The 24,729-nt window shown below is 46.3% G+C and overlaps 1 protein-coding gene across 1 annotated transcript in view; it reads left to right on the forward strand.

Annotated features, from left to right (window-relative positions):
- slc6a2 (solute carrier family 6 member 2) overlaps positions 1 to 24,729 on the forward strand; it is a 200,712-nt gene that overhangs the window by 81,343 nt on the left and 94,640 nt on the right. The window contains exon 4 of the mRNA XM_038806745.1: positions 22,678 to 22,816. Within this exon, the coding sequence (XP_038662673.1) occupies positions 22,678 to 22,816 (139 nt within the window). The remainder of the gene's footprint in view (positions 1 to 22,677; positions 22,817 to 24,729) is intronic.

Raw genomic sequence — 24,729 nt, forward strand, 5'->3', positions numbered from 1 at the left:
CAGCGGCGGGACTTCGGCCCATCGTGGGCCGGAGAATCACCGTGGGGGTATTCTGTTTCTGAGAGTGCCACCTGAGTGCCAGCCTTGCACTGTCAGGGTGCCAAGGTGGCATCTGCCACACCGGAGATTGATGGTGCCTTGCCCATGTGAGGTGCGACTTTGGGGGCTGGGAGGCTTGATGACCCCCCCCCCCCCTTATAGGGGAGTTGGGGCATTGAGGGTCCAGGGGTTGCATTGGGGGTTTGAGACATTGGGGCAAACAGAGTGCCGTTAGATAGGGATATATTTACTCACAGTGGTCTCACGTTAATCATTTTCTTATTTAACTGAGGCTCGTGCTCTGCAGTACAGCCTCATTGTGCCTGCAGAAACGAAATGCTGCAAAATGGCACTTTATGACACTGGCTCCTATCACTTCCCTGCCCGCTAGCAATATAGGGAGTTGTAACACAGGGGCTTTCCAATATGTGATTAGTTCCCAGTTTGACTGGGTCAAACTTTCCAAATTCTTGGAACCAAAGTTGCGGTTCCTCTTTCCTGCACTGCTTGAGGTTTCAGCAAATGAGGGTCACAGCTAAACTCTCATTGTGGCTCCATGTCACTGCAGGATGTGGTACTAGACCGTGTTTGTGTTTTGAAATGCAATCATTACTATGTGTCTTAGCTGGGTTGCCATAGTCATGTGACCTCTGCCACAAGGGAATGTCTGGGGCAGCCATGTTACTTGCAGTTCAATAAAGGCAGTACACTGGAAAGACTAGACTTTGAGCTCGGAACAGACAGGCAAACGTGATATTCAAATGTTTTCTCCAGGATAAATAAAAATACCACAAATGGAGGAAGCCTGCATTTAAAGGGCCAAATGAGATTATAAGGTGTGACATACTTTCTGGCAAACATGTTGCCCACAAAATATTGGACTCCTGTACCCAAAAGTAATTAACAATTAGAATAACAATTAAAAATCAATTGCTTAAGTATTAATGTTTAAGGTATTCTCACTTCATATATCTGTTTATTCAAGGTCCAGTAAATCCATATAACTCACTGTTATGAAAAAATGAAATGAAAATCGTCACGATTTTGTCACGAGTAGGCTTCAATGAAGTTACTGTGAAAAGCCCCTAGTCGCCACATTCCGGCGCCTGTCCGGGGAGGCTGGTACGGGAATACATATGTTAATATATGTTAAAATGTTCTGGAATGTTTATGACAACGACAGACACAATTCAGCTTTACTGGCCCATTAGAGTATTCTGCATCTACATTTTCTTTGCTTGAAGTGTTTAAAACTGGTTAAAATGGGCATCAAATCTAAAAAAATACTTTGTAATGAACTGGAAAATAAATGACTAGAGGTGGAATCTCACCTTTCGTGTTTCAATTTCTAAGACCTGAATAAATTACTTGTTTCAGCAATAGTCATTTATTTCCACTCATTAAACCAAAGTTGTAATTCTTCTGCCAAATGGATATTACCCTCTTGATTACTCAGCTGATTTATATTTTTCACATGACATTTTATTTTTATTTAGAACTGTCTCTGCTTGTGGGCTGCTCATGAAAGGCAATATAGAGCTTGATTCGCTAATTGTACCTTGAAGTGCATGAGTCATGTACAGACATTATCCCATGGATGTCTGGAGTGCAGGTGTTGCTAGGACTGAATACAATATATTGAATGTAAATCTACTTCAGAAGTTAATATCGGTGGGGTTAAAATCGATTTACAGCTGATAAACCTCCTGGTACATTGTTGCTTTTCGAAGGTATGAGGAAATCAAAGGCTGTGTCTCTATGAGAATGGCACCAATTGTTGAAAGCAAAATATCTAGTTAACCTCTGCAGGCCCATGTAACAATTAATGGGCGATTAATTCAGTGATCCCAGTAGGATGCCTTGCTTACAGGCAGTGTGAATAGAGGAATATGAGCTGCAATATTTTAGCTCTATCTTAAACCTATCTTTTCAAGTGCAGCTTCCTTCGCCAAGAGTACAAGTGGCAGAATTAACATTTGATCCTTTTTGACTGCATGGGCAATGCAACAAATATTTACCACCTGTGGGTGACTTTCTGCTTTGAAAATAAATAATTGGGATGTTGGCTTTGGAAAGTGTAAAATGTGGATATTTGTCAAATCAAGAGACATTTGTAACAGATTAAACGAGGCTCTGTAAATCGAAGGAGAATATAGAGATATTTCTCCTGTCCTATGTCCAAATGTGTCACTGGGCTGCTAGTAAATCAACTTAAAGCCACAGTTCAAGTGTTGTGGTAGTGGACACCGACACCAACGCAAGCGAAGCATATTGTGAACATCATCTCACTCAAGCACTTCATTTATGACAGTGGGATTCCAGTTTCCTGCAATCCTCAGAGCATCCCTCTACTTAATATTATCAGCATGTGCATTTCTGGGATTGGGGTGGGGTGGGGGGGGGGGGGGCAGTTAACTGAAAGTGCTGATGTAAGGTGCCGAGTAATCCCAACAGCAATTTCCATTCTGGCTGAGGTAGACTTGAGACCTGCCTCCTCTCCCTGAGAGTGAAAAGCAATGGTGAACCACCATTGACGAAAATTACCAAAAAGTAACCGCTCAGGATGACGCCTCAGCAGAGAATGAGTCGAGAACCTGCCTTCAGGCAAAGTACACATGGAATGGATTGTGTTGGATACCCTTCGGTACACAGGGAAGGGAGAGCTGGGCTTAGAGATGTACACATATTTTTTTATTCATTACTCAAAGCTCTTAATTGACCAGAATAATAATGAACGTCACCCATCAATAGTCAAGGCAAAAAACAGGAGTGATGGAGGACATGCTCATGGAGTTCCTCACAACAGTTCAAATGAAGAAGATACAATCCAACTAGGGCAGGCTGATGAGCAGGGGTAAGATTATAACAAGATCACCCATCAGGTAAATAGTTTTCCAAACTTTAAACACCCCTGGAAAAAGACCATTACAGCTCCATAATCCACATCTAAAGAGGCAAGCTAAACTTACTGGAAGCAGTTGCAGAGTATTTTATATAGAAAGTCACTCTATAGTAAAGGCAGCTTCCATATAAATGAAATCAAATCTGTGCATTCAGGATTCCCAACAAATTTCATGGATTGCTGCAGAGGTGGGTTTGCAATGAAACACACTTTGCCCAGACACTGAGCCCGACCATTGGGGGAGGGAGGGAGGCCCCGTGCCACGGGACGGAGGCTGTGTGCCCGGCCGGTGCACTCAGCATCCAACGGGAGGCTGATCGGGCTCTGATTGGTGAGTCTGAAAGAGCAGGAAAACTGGTAGTGAATGGCTAACTTGAGGCGCGCATGCGCAAGACCATGCCAGGAGACAAGGGAGAGGCTGCTGCGCTTTGCCAATTATGCCACAAGGAGCTGAGCAAGCGAGATGAGCAGGCTTGTGCCAGACACCGGCACCAGCCGACAGAGAGCCAGCAGCGGGTATCCAAGGCCCAAATCAGGCCACCAGGAGCGGGCCTGGGGCAGCAATAGGTGCACTTCAATGTGCCCCAAAGTGAGGGAGGGGCATGGCTGGCTGTCTTGAAGAACCCTGCAAGCCAGGTGAGTGGGGTTGTGAGAATAGGTAGGGAAGATTATGAAGGTGTTGAGTGAGGAGAATGCGTGAGGGGGCTCAGGGGGAGAGATTATGAGGGTGTTGGGTGAGGAGAGTGTGTGAGGGTATCGGGGGGAATTATAAGGGTGTTGGGTGAGGAGAGTGTGTGAGGGTATCAGGGGGGTATTATGAGGGTGTTGGGTGAGGAGAGTGTGTGAGGGTATCGTGGGGGTATTATAAGGGTGTTGGGTGAGGAGAGTGTGTGAGGGTATCGGGGGGGAATTATAAGGGTGTTGGGTGAGGAGAGTGTGTGAGGGTATCGGGGGGGTATTATGAGGGTGTTGGGTGAGGAGAGTGTGTGAGGGGGCTCAATTTTAGACTTGCAGGGAGGGAGAGTGTGTGAGGGCCAGGTTGTATAATGGAGGGAGGGAAAGATTGTGATGGGGTTGTGGGTCTATGGGGAGGCAGAGTTTGTGAGGAGAATGGGCAGGAAGAGAGTAGATTGGGTGTTGTAAGAAATCCATGATCAGAATCACAGCTTCATTATTAAAAGATGAATCCAATTTTTGCAGAGTTTGAAACTGATAAAAACGTGGGATTGACTGCAAACAAAACACCTGGGGCTGGATTCTCTGACCCCCCCCCCCCCCCCCCCCCGGCTGGGTCGGAAAATCGCCGGGGGCCAGCGTGAGTCCTACTCCCGCCGGCCACTGAATTCTCCGGCACCGGATATTCGGCGGGGGCGGGAATCGCGCCGCGCCGCGCCGGTCGGCGCCCCCCCCCCCCCCCCCCCCCCCCCCCGGCGAATCTCCGGCCCGCGATGGGCTGAAGTCCCGCTGCTGTTATGCCGATCCTGCCGGCATGAATTAAACAAGGTATTTACCGGCGGGACCAGCGGCGCGGGCGGGCTCCGGGGGGGTGCCCCCACGGTGGCCTGGCCCATGAGCGGGGCCCACCGATCCGCGGGCGGGCCTGTGCCGTGGGGGCACTCTTTTCCTTCCGCGTCAGGCATCAGCCTGGCGTGGCGCCAAAGGCCTTTCCCGCCAGCCGGCGGTGTGCCAACCACTCTAGCGCGGGCCTAGCCCCTAAAGGTGAGGGCTTGGCCCATAAAGGTGCGGAATCTGCACCTTTGGGGCAGCCCGACACCGGAGTGGTTCACGCCACTCCATCCCGCCGGGACCCCCGCCCCGCCAGATAGAGGAGAATCCAGCCCCTGGTCTTTCAGACACTTTTTGAGCTGCCTAAAATCAAGATCAGTTCCTTTCGCAAATATGAAACAACACTAGCAATCTAGCAGTCAAAAATGTACAAAATTGAAGGTGAAGCAAGAGGACAAAGCTAAGCAAAAAAAACAACTATTTTACTTTAAAAAGTTTGGGTGAATTATCTGATGACTTCGACATGCTGATTTCTGGAGATACCACATCACCTGAAAACGTTAAACAAGAAATGGACTCTGAAATGACAATGGAACTACAAGATAAACTTCTGAACTCATATTAAAGCTATGTGTGCTTTGGTTCAAATATGTAAATTATCTGGAAGAATTTTTCTGCGTTTTCGACTCAGATTGAAAAGGGATGTTCTTATTGGAGGAAAGTGCTAAGACGTGTTGTTACCAAAGTCAACCTGCTGTCTTTGGGATTAACTGTTATGAGGACATGATGAGTCACCATTGTCAAACAAAGAGGTAATTTTTTAGCCTGCCTTGAATAGCTCAGTGAATTTGATGGGTTTCGCAAAGAACATTGTAAAAAGTATCAATATTGTGGCTCAGTGATGACCAACTTTTTAACACACCAAACACACGATGAGTTCATCACTATAATGATAGAGCAGTCAGAAACCAATTCAATAATGAAGTGAAAAATGCCAGATACTATTCCATAATAGTTGATTCAACACCATATATGAGTTGCGTGGACCAATTTAGATTCATTTTAAGATAGGTGACCAGTGAAGTTGTAGAGCAATTTTGTTGTTTTGTCCAGCTACAATCCCGTCTTTATTCGTGTCTAGAGACAACTGTTTTGGAAATCTTTGCAAATTTAGGTTTAGCCATCAAAATTTGGCATGGGCAAAGTTTCAATAATGCTGCAAATATGGCAGGAACATATTCAGGTCTACAGGAAGACTGAACAATGCAAGTCCATGTGCCTTATTCATCCCATGTTTCAGTCGCTCCTTGAATTTAATCTGCAACTCTGCAGCTAAATCCTGTGAGGAAGCTGTACATTCTATTGACTTTGTCCAAAATGTGTATGCCTTTTTTTCAGTTTCCAAGCATCGGTGGAATATGTTGCAATCATGCTTGGAGCAGACAAATGAAAACATTTGACAGTCAAAAGAATTTGTGACACCAGGTAGTCTGCTCATGCAGATGCTGTTTTGGTTTTGAAAATGAACTTTGCTGATATAAAGGAAACCTTATTGCGCATCACTGCATCAATTTCAGAAAAAACACTTGTGAAAACTGAAGCAAAACCGTTAGCAGAGAAGTTTGAAAAATATGGGGCGCGATTCTCCCAGAGAGGGAGAAATCGTAAGGCTGGCGTTAAATCCGGGCGGGTTTGACGCCAGCCTTCCCCTCCCCGACCGGGAACCGATTCTGGTCGGGGCTAGCATGCCGCCGCCGTAAACTCCGGCATCGCGGGCTTAACGAATTTCGTTAAGCCCGCTTGCCAGAGTTTGCGCCGGCTGACGCGTCACATGACATCAGCCGCGCATGCGCGGATTGGAAGACTCCAACCCGCGCATGCACGGATGACGTCATCGCGCATTTGCGCGAAATCCGCGCATGCGCGGGCCGGGATGCCCCTCAGCCGCCCCGCGAAGTGATACAGCGGGGCGGTGGAAGGACAAAGAGTGCGCGGGTATCGGACCCGCTGCCCGCGATCGGTGCCCACCGATCGCGGGCCCATGGCACCCTTGGCACAGCCGTGGTACGGCCGTGCCAATCGGTGCCATGGTTTTAAAAATCGGCACTTTACGGCCGTTTTTACGAACGGCCAGACCAGGTGTGTTTGCCGTTCGTAAAAACAGCCGTAAAGGGCTTGGAACTCGGCCCATCGGCCAGCTGAGAATCGCTGCTGGCCGTAAAAAAACGGCGGCAGCGATTCGTATCGGGAGTCGGGCGTGGGGGGGGGGGAGAATAGCGGGAGGGCGTCAGACTAGCGTGGCCGTAAAATTTTACGAACCCCGCTATTCTCCGCACCGTCGTGAGTGTGGAGAATTGCGCCCATGATATTCCTGTTTCTATTCATTTGTGGACCAGTTAACTTTGCTGTTAGCAAATCGCAAAATGTTCATACAACTTTGTTGAATGCTGCATAATTGGTAGCCTCAGTTAAAAGTTTTGTCATTGAAGTTTGAAATTACTGCAACTTGCTGGAAGCAGGGGAACTAAAATTAATGAAATATTTAGGTCCCTCTGATGATGAAAAGCACACAATACTCAGGAAGTTATCTTTTAATGAAACTAGAGGGCGGGATTCTTCGCCGGCGGGATTCTCCATTTTGACAGCGCCAGGGGGTTTCCCGGCGGCGTGGGGCTGCCCCACAATAGTAAACCCCATTGACCAGCCGGTGTAACAGAAAATCCCGCTGGCTGGGTACTGAGGGATAGGATTTCTGAGCATCTGGAAAGACACTGCTTGATTAGGATAGTCAGCACAGATTTGTGAGGGGTAGGTCTTGCCTCACGAGTCTTATTGAATTCTTTGAGGAGGTGACCAAGCACATGGATGAAGATAAAGCAGTGGATGTGGTGTACATGGATTTTAGTACGGCATTTGATAAGGTTCCCCATGGTAGGTTTATGCAGAAAGTAAGGAGGCATGGGATAGTGGGAAATTTGGCCAGTTGGATAACGAACTGGCTAATCAATAGAAGTCAGAGAGTGGTGGTGGATGGCAAATATTCAGCCTGGAGCCCAGCTACCAGTGGCATACCAAAGGGATCAGTTGTGGGTCCTCTGCTGTTTGTGGTTTTCATTAATGACTTGGATGAGGGAGTTGAAGGGTGGGTCAGTAAATTTGCAGAGGATACGAAGATTGGTGGAGTTGTGGATAGTGAGGAGGGTTGTTGTTGGCGGCAAAGGAAATAGATAGGATGCAGAGCTGGGCTGAGAAGCGGCAGATGGAGTTTAACTCTGAAAAGTGAGGTTGTCCATTTTGGAAGGACAAATATGAATGCGGAATACAGGGTTAATGGTAGGGTTCTTGGCAATGTGGAGGAGCAGAGAGATCTTGGGGTCCATGTTCATACATCTTTGAAAGTTGCCACTCAAGTGGATAGAGCTGTGAAGAAGGCCTATGGTGTGCTAGCGTTCATTAGCAGAGGGATTGAATTTAAGAGTCGTGAGGTGATGATGCAGCTGTACAAAACCTTGGTAAGGCAACATTTGGAGTACTGTGTGCAGTTCTGGTCGCCTCATTTTAGGAAGGATGTGGAAGCTTTGGAAAAGGTGCAAAGGAGATTTACCAGGATGTTGCCTGGAATGGAGAGTAGGTCTTACGAGGAAAGGTTGAGGGTTCTAGGCCTTTTCTCATTAGAACGGAGAAGGATATGGGGTGACTTGATAGAGGTTTATAAGATGATCAGGGGAATAGATAGAGTAGACAGTCATAGACTTTTTCCCCGGGTGGAACAAACCATTACAAGAGGACATAAATTTAAGGTGAATGGTGGAAGATATAGGGGGGATGTCAGAGGTAGGTTCTTTACCCAGAGAGTAGTGGGGGCATGGAATGCACTGCCTGTGGAAGTAGTTGAGTCGAAAACATTAGGGACCTTCAAGCGGCTATTGGATAGGTACATGGATTACGGTAGAATGATGGGGTGTAGATTAATTTGTTCTTAATTTAGGACAAAAGTTCGGCACAACATCGTGGGCCGAAGGGCCTGTTCTGTGCTGTATTTTTCTATGTTCTATAAACGTGGCCACATATAGCTCTGCTTGAAGGCTGCCGGGTGCAGAGGTGGCTTGGGAAGATGGTCTGCCTCTTGTGCTCTGGCACTTCGTTGAAGCAAATTTTAAAATATTAAGACAAAGAATAGTCCTTCAGCCCTCGCCTACTCTTGCTGTCCCCCTATACACCCATGGCCACTTATATATCCTATGCCGGCCTATCAAGCCCCGATGCCAACTTAGTATCAGCTACAATGTGCAGATAGGTAGATTAGTCATGATCAATGCGCGGGTTATGGGGATCGGGCGGGGGGGTGGATTTAGCTAGAGTGCTCTTTCGGAGGGTTGGTGCAGACTTGATGGATCGAATGGCCTCTTTCTGCACTGAAGGGAATCTATGGATTCTATAGATACTGCCCACCCGTTCCCTCATCATTCTTTACCCATACGCCTCCATGCGAACTCAGCTTTTAGTTGGTAGTTTGATAGTTCTTTGACAGCTTTGATAGTTGTTTGACAACGTTGACCATTGCAATGAGTTTATGGCCTCTTTATGCACAATCCTGTTTATTTTTAAGAATTACAAAGGGTGCCTTGCCTCTTCCAAGGGTGTATCTTAAGGAATACTTTGGTTATTCAAACAATTCCACCAGTTCAGACCTGCTTTTATCTGGTCTAATCTGCACACTTTGGGTTTTACATCCCGCATACCAAAATTCCGCTTCAGTGGAAGCAGGTAGTGATTTAATGGGCAGCCGCCTCTGAAACCATGCATGTCCCGCCTCCACTTCTGCACCTGTGAAAATTAGAAATGCCTTGTTTGCGGGTGAGACTTAGAATTTTGAGGCAGATCTGCTATTTTTGGCGCAACAGAGAGGGTTTCCATTATGGCATAAAACTGGACTTTAGTGTTTTTATGGAGAATAGGGACAAGTAATATCATTTGTTCCAGTTTGATTGAAGACCCACTCATTGGGCAAAACTTATACTCCTTTCATTGGCTGTGCTCGTTTTGTAGCTGAGTGGGATGATTCGATTTATATTCCGGAGTTGTGTGACTGAACACTCAAATACATCTGTTTTTTCCTCAACACCTTTAGTACTTATACAGTAAAGTTAAACATTTATTTTTTGTTCATGTAATTAATTTCTTTTTTCCTGCTGACTGAATTCCAGGCACTTCTCCTTCAAGCTTACCAAGCACTTTGATGCCTTTATCAAAGTTTAACAAAAACCTCTTTTGGTTTTCTGATGTACATTTTCTCTTTTATTTTAGCTCATATCTCCATTTTCCGAAGTCAGCTTTCTTGTGAGCACAAATGTCTTGGCTTATGGGCCAAATATTCTTTGAGCCTGTCTGCAATTGGGTGTCTTGCTTGGTTTTTCTTCCAGTCAACGAGAGAGATAAGAGTCTGTGCCAGCATTGTGTGCTTTATTTCCAGGAATCCTTTGCAATAGCAGCATTGCTGTTTGCCTTGACATTTGACCGGATATCATTCTGGGCTCATTGACGTAACCGGATTAATAATTGTGCAGAGTACTGGAATTATCCTGAATCAAGTGGTGATCCATCATCTGAAGTAACCTTTATTTGAAATACCACCGCATGGAAAATAAGCTTTCATCTTAACTATTGTTTTTTTTCCCATTTTATTTTCAAAAAATCAAAGTAATCATCATTACATATGGATTTCTTTCATTGAATCCAAGCAGACCACACCCTGTTTTCTCTCCGGGCCTTTTAAATATGCGATGACGATCAAATGAGGTTCCTTTTGCTATTTGATTGGAATTTCTTCTATCACACCTTGATCTGCCTTGTTTCTTAGAGAACAATAAATCTATCCTCTCGTTAACAAAAGATCACCTCGGATTGGGAAGTGCCTGAATGAACAACATGCTTAATCCTTTCTCTTTTACAAAATGGTACAACATCATGATCTTGCCATCCATCCTAAGTGTTAAAATGTGCTGCAATAGGGCAGCACAGTGGCGCAGTGGGTTAGCCCTGCAGCCTCATGGCGCCGAGGTCCTAGGTTCGATCATGGCTCTGGGTCACTGTCCGTGTGGAGTTTTCACATTCTCCCCATGTTTACGTGGGCTTCTCCCCCACAACCCAAAGATGTGCAGGCTAGGTGGATTGGCCATGCTAAATTGCCCCTTAATTGGGAAAAATGAATTGGGTACACTAAATTTATAAAACAAAAATAAAAATGTGCAGCAACCATGGGATGATATTTGCCTTGCACGTCAGGCCATAATTGTTCTCAGCAATTTCAGATCTTCATTTACAGAAGCATTCTTATCATCTCATTTCATTCTTAAATGGGGCAGGTATTATAGGGTGTGGTCATTTTGATCTCCTTCCCTCTTGCCGAAATTACATCAATTCTTTATTCTCTGCCTTTCTGCTGGTGGGATGTCGTCGTTCTGTTGTGTTCACATGAAATGTCTCCCTGCCTTTCTTGTGAAGAGAGGCAAGCAGCTAGGGCACTGTTTGGTGCAGGAACATTTCTCCCAACCAGTTTATCAATGTATTTGTTGACAAATTCCTTTTCTAGCTAGCAGCACTTTCCTGATTGGAAACTCTGTAACAGCATGCAAGAACTTAAACTCAAAATTTGACCTTCATATGAGTCACAAATGGCTCGATTGTCTTCATTTCCAAGATATGGCTGTTATTGGCCTTTGTTCTCAGAAGAACGCAACAAAAGGAATAGGCCATTTTGCCCCTCGAGCCTGTCCTGCAATTCAGCTGAGCCAAGACGTAACTCCATATATTTCTCCTTGCTGAGAGATTGTTCAGCTCTTTCTCTATATATTAAATAATTTTTATTCAAATTTTTCAACAGCAAATTTTCTCCCAACAGTTAAAGTAAACAAGGTGTAGAACTAAACATAAAAATAAATCCCCCCCCAATACAAAGTAATAAATTAATAACTAATAACCATACAAGAAAAAAGAAAATAGCAAACACACCGTCGCAATAACAAACCCCCTTAACAAATCCCCCCCCCCCCCCCCCCCCCCCCCCCCGGGTTGCTGCTGAGACTGACCGCCCTCTACCCCTCCGCCAGGAAATCGAGAAAAGGCTTCCACCGCCGGACTAACCCTTGTACCGACCCCCTCAGGGCAAACTTAACCTTTTCCAGCCTGATGAACCCGGCCATGTCATTGATCCAGGCCTCCGGGCTCGGGGGCTTTGCGTCCCTCCACTGTAAGAGAATCCTACGCTGGGCTACTAGAGACGCAAAGGCCAGGGTACCGGCCTCTCTCGCCTCCTGCATTCCCGGCTCCAATGCTACCCCAAAGATCGCGAGCCCGCAGCCCGGCTCCACCCTGGAACCGACCACCCTGGACAAAGTCCCCGCCACCCCCTTCCAAAACCCCTCCAACACCGGACATGCCCAAAACATGTGGGTGTGGTTCGCCGGGCCTCCCGAACACCTCCCGCACCTGTCCTCCCCCCCCCCCCCCCCCCCCCCCAAGAACCGGCTCATCCTGTCCCCAGTTATGTGCGCCCTATGCAGCACCTTCAGCTGAATTAAGCTGAGCCGTGCGCAAGAAGAGGACGAGTTCACCCTCCCCAGGGCATCCGCCCACGTCCATCGTCAATCTCTTCCCCTAGTTCTTCCTCGCACTTCGCTTTCAGCTCCTCCACCGAGGCCTCCTCCTCTTCCTGCATCATCTGATAAATTGCCAAGATCCTCCCCTCACCGACCCACGTCCCCGAGAGCACCCTATCCTGCACCCCCCTAGGCAGCAGCAGCGGGAACTCTGCCACCTGCCGCTTAACAAACGCCCTAATCTGCATATACCTGAAAGCATTCCCAGGGGGGAGGCCCCACTTCCCCTCCAACTCCTCTAAAGTCGCAAATTTCCCGTCGAGGAAAAGGTCTCCCATCCGCCTGATGCCTGCCCGATGCCAACTCAGAAACCCACCATCCATTCTCCCTGGTGCAAACCGGTGATTGCCCCATATCGGGGCCCACACTGAGGCCTTCACTTCCCCCCTATGCCGCCTCCACTGCCCCAAAATTTTGAAGGACGCCACCACTACCGGACTCGTGGAATATCTTGCCGGGGGGAGTGGAAGTGGGGCCGTCACCAATGCCTCCAAGCTCGTACCCACACAGGACGCTACCTCCAACCTCTTCCATGCGGCACCCTCCCCCTCCGTCACCCACCTGCGAATCATTGCCACATTCGCAGCCCAGTAATACCCACACAGGTTGGGCAGCGCCAAACCGCCTGCCTCCCTTCTTCGCTCCAGGAATACCCTCCTCACTCCCGGGGTCTTCTGCGCCCACACGAACCCTAGAATACTCTTATTCACCCTCTTGAAAAAAGCCTTCGGAATCAATATGGGGAGGCACTGGAAAAGAAACAAATACCTCGGGAGCACCGTCATCTTAACCGATTGGACCCTGCCCGCCAAAGAGAGTGGCAGCGCGTCCCACCTCCTGAACTCCTCCTCCATCTGTTCCACCAACCTCGAAAAGTTTAGCCTGTGCAGGGCCCCCCAGCTCCTAGCTATCTGTATCCCAAGATATCTAAAGCTCCTCTCCGCCCTCTTCAACGGAAGCTCTCCTATCTCCCTCACCTGCTCCCCCAGGTGCAGCACAAAAGCTCACTTTTCCCCACGTTGAGCCTGTAGCCCGAAAAGTCCCCAAACTCCCCAAGTATCTTCAACAACTCTGGCATCCGCCCCCCCCCCCCCCCCAACCCCGGCGGATCCGCGATGTACAACAGTAAATCATCTGCGTACAACGACAGCCGGTGCTCCTCACCGCCACCCCCCCCCCCCCCCCCGCCCCCCCACAATCCCCCTCCAGTTCTTTGAATCCCTCAGCGCCATGGCCAAGGGCTCAATCGCTAACGCGAAGAGCAGGGGAGACAAGGGGCACCCCTGCCTCGTCCCCCGGGAAAGCCGAAAGTCCTCCGACCTCCTCCCATTCATCACCACACTCGCCACCTGGGAGCTGTACAGCAACCTCACCCAGCTGATGAATCCCTCACCAAACCCGAACCTCGTCAGCACTTCCCACAGGTAGCTCCACTCCACCCTGTCAAAAGCTTTCTCCGCATCCATCGATGCTACTATTTCCGCCTCCCCAGCCGCCGATGCCATCATCATAACATTAAGGAGCCGCTGTACATTGACATTCAGCTGCCTCCCCTTCACAAACCCCATTTGGTCCTCATGGATAACCATCGGGCCCACATCTTCCACCCTTCTGGACACTACCTTCGCCAACAACTTTGCATCCACGTTGAGGAGCGAAATCGGCCTGTAAGACCCACACTGGAGGGGGTCCTTATCCCGCTTCAGGATCAGTGAAATTATTGCTCTAGACATCGTCGGGGGCTGAGCCCCCCCTTCCCTCGCCTCATTCAGGGTCCTTACAAGCAGCGGGCCGGGAACTCCAGCCTATCTAGAAAGCGGTCCATCCCGCCCACATCCCTAGGGGGCACCGCCCGGTACAGCCCCTCGTAAAAGGATCTTAACACCCAATTAATGTCCCTGCCACCCCGCACCAAGTTCCCTCCTGCATCTGTGACTCCCCCTATCTCTCTCGCTGCCTCCCGTTTCCGGAGCTGGTGGACTAGCATCCGACTTGCCTTCTCCCCATACTCATACACCGCCCCCTGCGCCCTCCTCCACTGCGCCTCCGCCTTCCGGATGGTCAGTATATTAAACTCCGCTTGGAGACTGCCACGCTTCCTCAAAAGCCCCTCCTCCGGGACATCCGCATACCTCCTGTCCACCCTTACCATTTCTTCCACCAGCCTCTCCCTCTCAACCCTCTCCCCCCTCTCCCTGTACGCCCGAATAGATATCAGCTCCCCTCTAACCACTGCCTTCAACGCTTCCTAAACCACCCCAACTTGCACCTCCCCATTATCGTTGGCTTCCAAATACCCCTCTATACCCCTACGGGCCCGCCCACATACTTCCTCCTCTGCCAGAAGCCCCACATCTAACCTGCACAGCGGGCGCTGATCCTTCCCCTCTCCCAGCTCCAGGTCCACCAAATGCGGAGCATGGTCAGATATGGCTATCGCCGAATACTCCGCCCCCACCACTCTCTGGATTAGCACCCTGCTGAGAACAAAAAAGTCAATCCAGGAATAAGCCTTGTGTCTTTCTCTATATATGATTCATTCAGTTCTTAGTTTTTGGGTGAGATTCTCCAGTGCCCCAGCTACATGTTACTCGACCCCGCGCCATTCGCTGGCTGTGGAATTCTATCTTCCTGCCACTTGTTAGTGGGATTTCCCACTGTAACCATCCCATGCCGCTGCGAAACCCAAGGGCGGGGATGCGCTGCCAGTAGGAAAAGAGAATCGCAACAACCAGGGAATTCCGGCCCTTATTCAAAACATTTCACACCATTTAGACATAAAGATCTCAAGCAGAGTGTTTGATCTCCACAGTATATTTAATATACAGAGAAAAAGGGAACAAATAGTCATTTGGTAGTACAGAACTGAACTATTGCTGAAAATAGACGCATGCTATCAAATATTTTCCCTCTTGCATTCATCAGGATAACTACACAAGATAAACCATTAATTTATATGCAATTTATATTTATTCAAAAGAATGTCTTTTTTTTCAGCAAAATGGAACAACTAAACCATGTAACTAAACTATCCAAAATTTTCTAAAATTTCACTTCAGACATAGAAAAGAAACACAGCATAGGAACTGTCGCATTTTCTTTGAGGGTGTGAGCATTTCTTGCAAGGCCAGCATTTATTGCCCATCCCTAATTGCCCTGGAAAAGGTGGTGGTGAGTTGCCTTCTTGAATCACTGCAGTCCACATAGTGTAGGTACATCCAGTGTGCTCTTGGGAAGGGAGTTCCAGGATTTTGACCCAGCGATAATGAAGGAATTGCAATAATGTTCCAAGTCTGGATGGCTTGGAGTGGAACCTGCAGGGAGTGGTGTTTCCATGAATCTGCTGCCCTTGTCCTCCCAGGTGGTAGAGGGCGCGGGTTTGAAAAGTACTGTTGACTTAGCGTTGGTGAATTACTGCATTGCGCACTGTAGATGGTATACACGGCTGCCACTATGCGCCATTAATGGAAGAAGTAAAAGTTTAAGGTGGTGAATGGGCTGCCAATCAACAAGCTGCTTCATCCTAGATGGTGTAAAGCTTTTTGGTGTGGAGCATCTTGAGGCAAGTGGAGAACACTCTTTCACACTTCAGACCTGTGCTTTGCAGGTGCTGGACAGGCTTTAGGGAGTCAGGTGGTGAACTACTCACCTGAGAACGGCTAGTCTCTGACCTGCTTTTGTAGCCACAACATTTATATGGCTGGTCCAGTTCAACAGGTTAGAAGTAGATTTTAGTACTTTACTGAAAAATGGAATTCTAGGAATCTTCCTTTTCTGACTGCAAATTAAGAGCAGAATACTCCCATTTTCAGTGGTCGGGACGGGAACGGGTATGTGGAGTGTTTTGTGTTGCGAGAAAGCATCCCAAATCTTCCTCGTTAATTATTCAGTCAGGGGGTTTGCAACATATTCAGTGGCAGGGCAGGCCTGGATGATGCCTGTCCATCATTGTATCCGGTTACCATGTTGAAAAAGAGCCCAACATCACTGACCTCCTATTGGACCACCCCACAATGAAGATAGATCATCGGAACCTCTTGAGAACAAAGATGGATCTCCAGGAACATTCTGAGGCTGGAGGATGGACCACCTCCAGGATACCTAATCTGGAAGGTCTACCTGCGGATGCGCCTGTGATCCAATGCTGTGGTGTTCCAGCATCCAGGGTTGTGGGTGGTCTCCATCCTGAACTCCAGAGGCAGCTCCAGGCATTGTTCAGATTATTTCCAACATCTGCACGCCACGTGGTGATGAATGTGTTTCATGCCGTTTGGTTTTCCCGCCAGCACCACGGAAAATCTGGTGTCGGGAACTGGGCCTTCGTCCGCATCCCATTAAAGGGATACAAATGAGTTCACAACGGCCTCTGGCAGGTTTTCCGACCCGCTATCAACAATGGAAGATCCCAGTGCAAATTCACACTGGCGTGAAACTAATTTCTGGGCTTCTTGCCATAATTCCCCCCGCTCCTCCATCATCTGCCATTGAATATGCTGACGGGGATTTGGGAGAATTCTACCCTATTTCGTTTTCATTCTGATTCTGTGTCCCTTTTAAAAACATTTTAGGAAATTCAAAGCAAGTTGCATCATTGTGCACAGAAATACTTGTCTTTGTAATTCTTTGGATTGCCCTTTGGGTCAGATGAATTGCTCCCTGTACATTGTGGGCTGCAAGGTGGCATCCGAGTCAACCTCGCCTGCGTTTCTTCTAACCCTGAAGGAGAAGATCTTGTAATCTTGCATAAAAACCATTAGCATAGTCGTAGCCTGTTTTCCGCATACTATCGGAGAGCAACCTTTCTGTACAGAACCCCGCACTTTTGGATCTGACTTCAGTAGATAATGATTAAATTCTTTAAATGGTATTGTCCGGGTTAAAGGTTAATTACACAATTTAATTGCCAAATCACCAAGGGCATGGGTTAAGACAAATCTCTGGGACAGTCTTCGAAATTGGTGGGTTGCCAGCAAAAATCTGAGGAATAAAAATAGAAAGTCAGTATAATTCAGAGCACTGTGGCATACAGATGTATAGGAACTTCATCAATAGTGAAAAAAGATTATTTTCCTTGAAATAAACCAATGGTTTGGTAATGTGCCAGTGAGCATATTTAATGCATTTTGTGACCATTGAAAAGGTACATTGCTGTAAGGCTGTAAATCAAGTTTTGAGAGGCTATCTTAACCCAATATAATACAAAGAAGCATGTCTTGTGTTGAAGTCCGGAAATTCCTAGTTTACTTCCCACAAGAGAAGGGCAGCAGAACCTACATTTTGGGGAACGGGCTATTTGCAAAGCTGGAGCAAGTTGCTGGCATCTGCAAAGGTGCAGCAGCCACAATAGCTTGCCCGGGTCTTCTAGAAGCCCAGGATAATCGAAGACGAGAAGCGCCTTCTAAAAACAATTTTTCCTTCTGATCTCAATTGTTGTGGATTCTGTTGAGGCCTTTCAAGGGCATATAGAGAGGAATTTCCTGGGGAAACTGGGAAACCGATATAAGCAAATTTCTGTGGATGCTGGAATCTGAAACCAAAAGAGAAAATGCTGGAAAATCTCAACAGGTCTGGCAGCATCTGTAAGGAGAGAAAAGAGCTAACGTTTCGAGTCCAGATGACCCTTTGTCAAAACTAAAAGGCGTAGAAAGTGGGAAATACTTATAGTGTGGAGTGAGAATGAAAGATGAGTCATAGCCACAGAAACTCAGGGAAACTAGGTGCTAATAGCCACAGAAACCAAAGGGGTAAGAGTGCTAATGGCAGTTCCCAGAGAGAACAAAAGGTGTGAAAGGCCAAACAGCAGACAAACTAACATCAAAGGGTGAACTGTGACAGATGTAGATGTAGTGTGAGGGAAAAGGGAGAAAGGGTAAGGAAAGGTGGATACGATGGGAGGGGTAAATATATATAAAGAAAGACAAGAAAGAAAGAAATGGTAAAAGACAGTTAAAATGAAATGGGATGAAAATAAATGGGCTGAGGTGGGATAGAGCTAAACATCTGAAGTTGTTGAATTTGATGTTGAGACTGGAAGGCTGTAGCATGCCTAACCGGAAGCTGAGATGTTGTTCCTCCAGTTTGCGTTGAGCTTCACTGGAACATTGCAGCAAGCAAAGGACAGGCATGTGGGCATGGGAGCAGAGCCTTGTGTTAAAATGGCAAGCAATGGGAAGGTCAGGGTCCTGAATACACACAGACCGAAGGTGCTCAGTAAAGTGATCACCCAGTCTGCGTTTGGTCTCTCCGATATAGAGGAGACCACGGGGGCGATTCTCCGATATGGACGCGCCGTGTTCGCGCCGTTGTGAACGCCGTCGCATTTCACGACAGCACGAACAGGGCCCGGCCACAACTTATTCTGGCCCCCATAGGGGGCCAACACGACACTGGAGCGGTTCATGCCGCTCCAGCCTCCTTACGTGGCGGAAAATGGGCACCGCACCAATCCGCGCATGCAAAGTTGGGCAAGCTGAATCCTGCGCATCCTCCCCCCCCCCCCCCCCCCCCCCACAGGCCGCCCCCCGAGTGTTCCCGCAGAGTTACCGCTGTCAGCGACCAGGGGTGAACGGCGCTGCCGGGACACTGTCGTGTCAGAGCGGCTGCTCGGCCCATCCTTGCCGGAGAATCGGCAGCCCCGCAAATGGCGCAGATTCTCTGCACCTCGGAGAATCACTCGGGGCGTCATGGCGGGGTTGCTCTGATTCTCTGGCCCTGCGTGGGGCTCGGAGAATTGCCCCCTACATTGGGAGCAGCGAATGCAATGGACCAAAGTGATAGAGGTGCAGGTGAAACGCTGCTTAACCTGGAATGAGTGTTTTGGGCCCAGGATGTTAAGCATGGAAGAGGTAATGGGGCAGGTGTCACATCTTCTGCGATTGCATGGGAAGGTGCCATGGGTGATGGGAGAGGTGTTGGGTATGGTGGAGGAGTGGACTAGATTATCTCAGAGGGAACGGTCTCTGCAGAATGCTGACAGAGGGAGTAATGTGTTTGGTGGTGGCATCACGTGGATTTGGCAAAAATGGCCGATATGTGGGGTTGGGGTAGGTAGAAGATTGGTTCGTGGTCTTCTGATCAGAATTTAATGACTTGATCTCAATAGGGCAGATTCCAGACTGGAGTCTATCTTCTCCTCTGCGTTGCATAAATAGGATATATGCCTCCCTCACAACCCCAAAACGTTTCAGTGCTTCTCTCTGTATGGCTTCTGTGTCGCTTCTGAAAGTATATTCTTGAATTCCACTGAGCGAATTGTTTGTTTTAGGTACTTAGCTGAATATTTATGGAAAGCTTTATTGTATCCAAGGAGACCAAAAAAAATGCAAAGCATGCTGAAGATCTGTTGCCTGTTTTGATGTTCCTTAAAAGAATTTCATTCTGTCTTTATTTAGATACTCACTGTTCTTTTTCTCCTCCCTCTGGTATTTTTTGAGTGAGGGTTTGGTAGAATCCAATGCAACATAAGAACCAAAAATTACTTGTTTTCTCCTGATATTTCAAACTCGCTTATCGTTCGAACTTTTTCCAGCACCAAGTTGCTCCGATAATATCTAAGCACTAATTAGTGGAGTTGACGTAGTGAACATACTATTTGCAGTCTGTTTGAGATTTGCTTCACTATAATGTGCCAGGTGAGCAATGCTCTGTGATTTTGAGCTACTTGTCTTCAAAGGGCTGATAATGTTGTAGAAGTCAGCTTTCAAAACTATCTGTCAATAAAAAAATGGATTCAGCAATGGAAAAGGCACTCTCTTTTCTGCATTCTTCTGAGAATCATTATATCACTTTCAGTTTGCAACATGAGCTTTCTCTTAATTTGCAGATCAAACTCGTCTTTTCTGTTAAATGTTTCACTTTTAAATTGGCTAACATGACGTGAGCCGGTATCTAAACCTATGCCCTTCTCTGTCTATACGGATTACCTGGCTTCTGTGGTCTACTGAAATACCACATAGAGCATGTTATTCGCTGAATGGCTGCGATAATCCTCGCGCTCGGATCATTCTTCGTCTTTGTGCACTAAACTTCTCTCTCTTCACCTGAGCACTTTTGACTGCTGAATTGTTTTTGTGTGTGTCAGCAGCCCGAGGGCACATTAGCTATGTGTGAACCCTGATGAGTGAACATTGGAAGGTGACTCAATCAAGGAAGGCAGCACCACTGTGTCTTGGCTTCTCCTCATCTGATGTATATATGTGTGTAGTGGTTTGGCAAGACCGTGAACCTGTGCAATATACTCTTTATTCGCATGGCAATCAGGTCTGAGAACCGCAAGCCATTTTTCTTTTGAGGCTCTATCATAACCCTGTATCAGCCATCTCACCATAGACCCAAGAATGAAAAAAGGTTTTGTCCTGCTAACAGTGTGCTCAGCTACCTTAGTGTCCAAAACGGTTAGGAGTGGTTATTGGGTTATGGGAATAGGTGGAAGTGAGGGCTTAAGTGTGTCGGTGCAGACTCAATGGGCCGAATGGCCTCTTTCTACACTGTATGTTCTATGTTCTAATTATGTTCTACACATTAGATGAGACTGATGATCCCTAGAATTCTAACCCCAAATTTTGCAATGCCAAAGTATTGATTATTTAGCCCTAACCTGGAAGGTCCACCTTACTTACCACTATACCCTATCACCAGATCCTGCAGACGGGAGTGGAATTGCTACCAGTGAACTTTTTGAATCCTCGGTTTTGTTTTTAAATGGCACAATTCTAACCTTGGTAGAATCTGTGCACTGTGTTTTTGAAAGTCTGTTTTATTTGGGATTCATGGAGGCTTTCAGTACTGCCAATTGAATATTGTATCGATGACTTATGTAGACTTTGGTCATGGAACCAGTGTATTTTTGTTACAGCCTTGGCACGGGATGGCCATAGGTAGCAGCAGGCTGAACAGTAATTTACTCCTAAATGCAGCTTGAAGGATTGCAGCAGTGCTGAGCTGCCTCTGAGACTATTTTACCGTTGTCACTGGGGTTAATGCGGGGGCATGTGACATCAATGTAAAATAAGTGGAACTACAGGTGTGATTTGCTGTAAGGTGTGGTAATGGCCACTTGCTTGCTTTTGTCCTGTGTAATGCAACACATTGAGGCCTTCTGTCAATACTAATGAGGAATTACAACATACTTTTGTTTTCACATCACTAAATCATTTCAGCATCATGTATGATATTAGTAATGATATTTAGTGTTAGTGCTACATTCATCCCAGTCTTTTGAGGCTAACCTATAATGGCTGAAATTGCCTCTATGTTTGATTTGATTTGATTTGGTTTGTCACATGTACCGCAGTACAGTGAAAAGTATTTTTCTGCGGCCGAGGAACGCACTCAGTACGTACATAGTAGACACAAGAATAATCAACAGAGAACATTGATAAATGGTACATCGACAAAACAGTGATTGGTTACAGTGTGGAACAAGGAGCCAAACGAAACAAATACATGAGCAAAAGAAGCACAGGGCATCGTGAATAGTGTTCTTACAGGGAACAGATCAGTCCGAGGGGGAGTCATTGAGGAGCCTTGTAGCTGTGGGGAAGAAGCTGTTCCTATGTCTGGATGTGCGAGTCTTCAGACTTCTGTACCTTCTGCCTGATGGAAGGGTCTGGAAGAAGGCAATGCCTGGGTGGGAGGGGTCTCTGATAATGCTGTCTGCCTTCCTGAGGCAGCGAGAGGTGTAATAAGAATCAATGTGGGGGTGGCAGGTTTGTGTGATGTGTTGGGCTGAGTTCACCAGAGTCGCAGTTTCTTGCGATCTTGGACTGAGCAGTTGCCATACCAGGCTGTGATGCAGCTGGGTAGGATGCTCTCTATCGCATATCTGTTTTAATTTGTTTTAATTACGTTTGTATAATTTGTTTTAGAGGTTTAGAAGGACAGTACAGAAGCTGTGGTTATTACTTCATTCTTTAAGTACACGTGGACCTATTTTACAAAATATTCCAATTCGAGAGGAATTGAACAGAAAATTTACATTTCAGAGGAATGTCTATCCTGACAGTTTGAAATTGAAATGATTTATTCCACATTTAATGTAAGCTATCCCCCCACACTTTGGGGTCTTCCATTTGAACCTGTGTACATTTATCTCTGTCATAAAAATCTTGAGGTTCAATGAAAATGTTAAACATAGAGTAAAGGATTCTGGGGATGTTATTTTATAAACAGTTGCATACCAGAGACATATATAAGCCTTCCCTTTCAGGCATTTGTCTGCGTAAAGCAGTACTGACAGAGCTACAGCTCAGCTAGACTCAGTCTAAAGTTACCACTGCACACCCTGATTACCTGTCCCACACCTAAACCCTGAACACCAATCCTGATTGCAGTGTGACTTCCACTTTCCATGTCAACCATCCTTCCATTCAGATTTCAATGCATTACTTCATCCTCTTTTATTTCTATCATTATCACACTCCTGCAGATCAGATTGTTTGAAACAAATGATTGCGACTGATATTATATTGACACAAACAGTCATTTCAATAAGAATTTGCAACTGAATGTTCCACTTAAATAGAAATCTTTCTCTATTGTGACTTATTCATATTTGTTGTTCTATTTCTGTAGGCGTGGAGTTCTCCATCTTCACGAAAGTGCTGGAATTCATAATTTGGGATTGCCGCGGTGGCAACTTTCCCTCTGCTTGCTCGTTGTGGTAATCATAATCTACTTCAGTCTCTGGAAAGGGGTAAAGACTTCTGGAAAGGTATAATGTCATGTTCTCATGATCAAGATATGTGTTGATTGAGAAACCTCTTTTTTTCAGACAAAACGAGTTAAGTAAGTAGCGTTAAGCCCGCTAAGAATCAAACTGATCTGAAACATGTCATTATCAACCCAACTGGGGTTAACAATTCATCAGTTATTGGAAGTTTCCAATTTAATTTTGATAATTTTGTTCTTGATTCCATAGCCAGATGAAAAATGTGCCAGATTCAATTATTTTTCTTGGTATTTGGGTGAACATAAGAACTAGGAGCAGGAGTAGGCCATCTGGCCCCTCGAGCCTGCTCCGCCATTCAATGAGACCATGGCTGATCGTTTTTGGATTCAGCTCCACTTTCCGGCCCGAACACCATAATCCTTAATCCCTTTATTCATCAAAAAATTATCTATCTTTATCTTAAAAACATTTAACGAAGGAGCCTCAACTGCTTCACTGGGCAAGGAATTCCATAGATTCACACCCCTTTGGGTGAAGAAGTTCCTCCTCAGCTTAGTCCTAAATCTACTTCCCCTTATTTTGAGGCTATACCCCCAGTTCTGCTTTCACCCGCCAGTGGAAACAACCTGCCCACATCAATCCTATCTATTCCCTTCATAATTTTTATGTTTCTATAAGATCCCCTGCAACCTTCTAAATTCCAACGAGTACAGTCCTAGTCTACTCAACCTCTCCTCGTAATCCAACCCCTTCAACTCTGGGATTAACCTAGTGAATCTCCTCTGCACACCCTCCAGTGCCAGTACGCCCTTTCAGGTAAGGAGACCAAAACTGAACACAATACTCCAGATGTGGCCTCACTAACACCTTATACAACTGCAGCATAACCGCCCTAGTCTTAAACTCCATCCCTCTAGCAATGAAGGACAAAATTCCATTTGCCTCCTTAATCACCTGTTGCACCTGTAAACCAACTTGTTGCGACTCATACACCAGCACACCCAGGTCTCTCTACACAGCGGCATGTTTTAATATTTTATCATTTAAATAATAATCCCTTTTGCTATTATTCCTACCAAAATGGATAACCTCACATTTGTCAACATTGTATTCCATCTGCCAGAGCCTAGCCTATTCACTTAACCTATCCAAATCCCTCTGCATACTTCTAGTGTCCTCTGCACTTTTCGCTTTACCACTCATCTTAGTGTCATTTGCAAACTTTGACACATTGCACTTGGTCCCCAACTCCAAATCATCAATGTAAATTGTGAACAATTGTGGGCCCAACACTGAACCCTGAGGGACACCACTAGCTACCGATTGCCAACCAGAGAAACACCCATTAATTCCTACTCTTTGCTTTCTATTAATTAACAAATCCTCTATCCATGTTACTACTTTACCCTTAATTCCATGCATCTTTATCTTATGCAGCAATCTTTTTGTGGCACCTTGTCAAAAGCTTTCTGGTGAGTTAGTTCTTTTCTTGTTAAACATTTGCAAGAGAACACAATTTGTGAGTGGAAATTTAGAAGAATGGAACTGCACCCTATATGGATTCTGTCTAAACTTGCAACAACAATCCTCTCCTCACAATCACTGCAGTAATGCCCCTCCTCAATTTAGCCCAATTATTTTGTCTTAGTGTCAGTGCGACATTCAGCCAAGTTTTTCTTGGCTAACCTATAATGGCTGAAATTGCCACTTCGTCTGATTTGATTTGATTTATTGTCAGTACAGTGAAAAGTATTTTTCTGCTATGTTTCTTCATTGGCTACTGAAACAAAGGATTATTTTCACCATTGCAATAGTCATTGCTGTGACTGTATCTGTCTGTTGAACTATTATTTGGAGTTTAAAGGGGCTTTCAATTCAGACTGAGTTAATTTAATAATGGCTCTGCAAAAAACTCTGACTTTTTAACCCAACTTTTTAACCCTAACCCAGTAAGG

Source organism: Scyliorhinus canicula, chromosome 9 (genome assembly GCF_902713615.1).
Source record: "Scyliorhinus canicula chromosome 9, sScyCan1.1, whole genome shotgun sequence".
In the NCBI taxonomy this organism is placed as follows: Eukaryota; Metazoa; Chordata; class Chondrichthyes; order Carcharhiniformes; family Scyliorhinidae; genus Scyliorhinus; species Scyliorhinus canicula.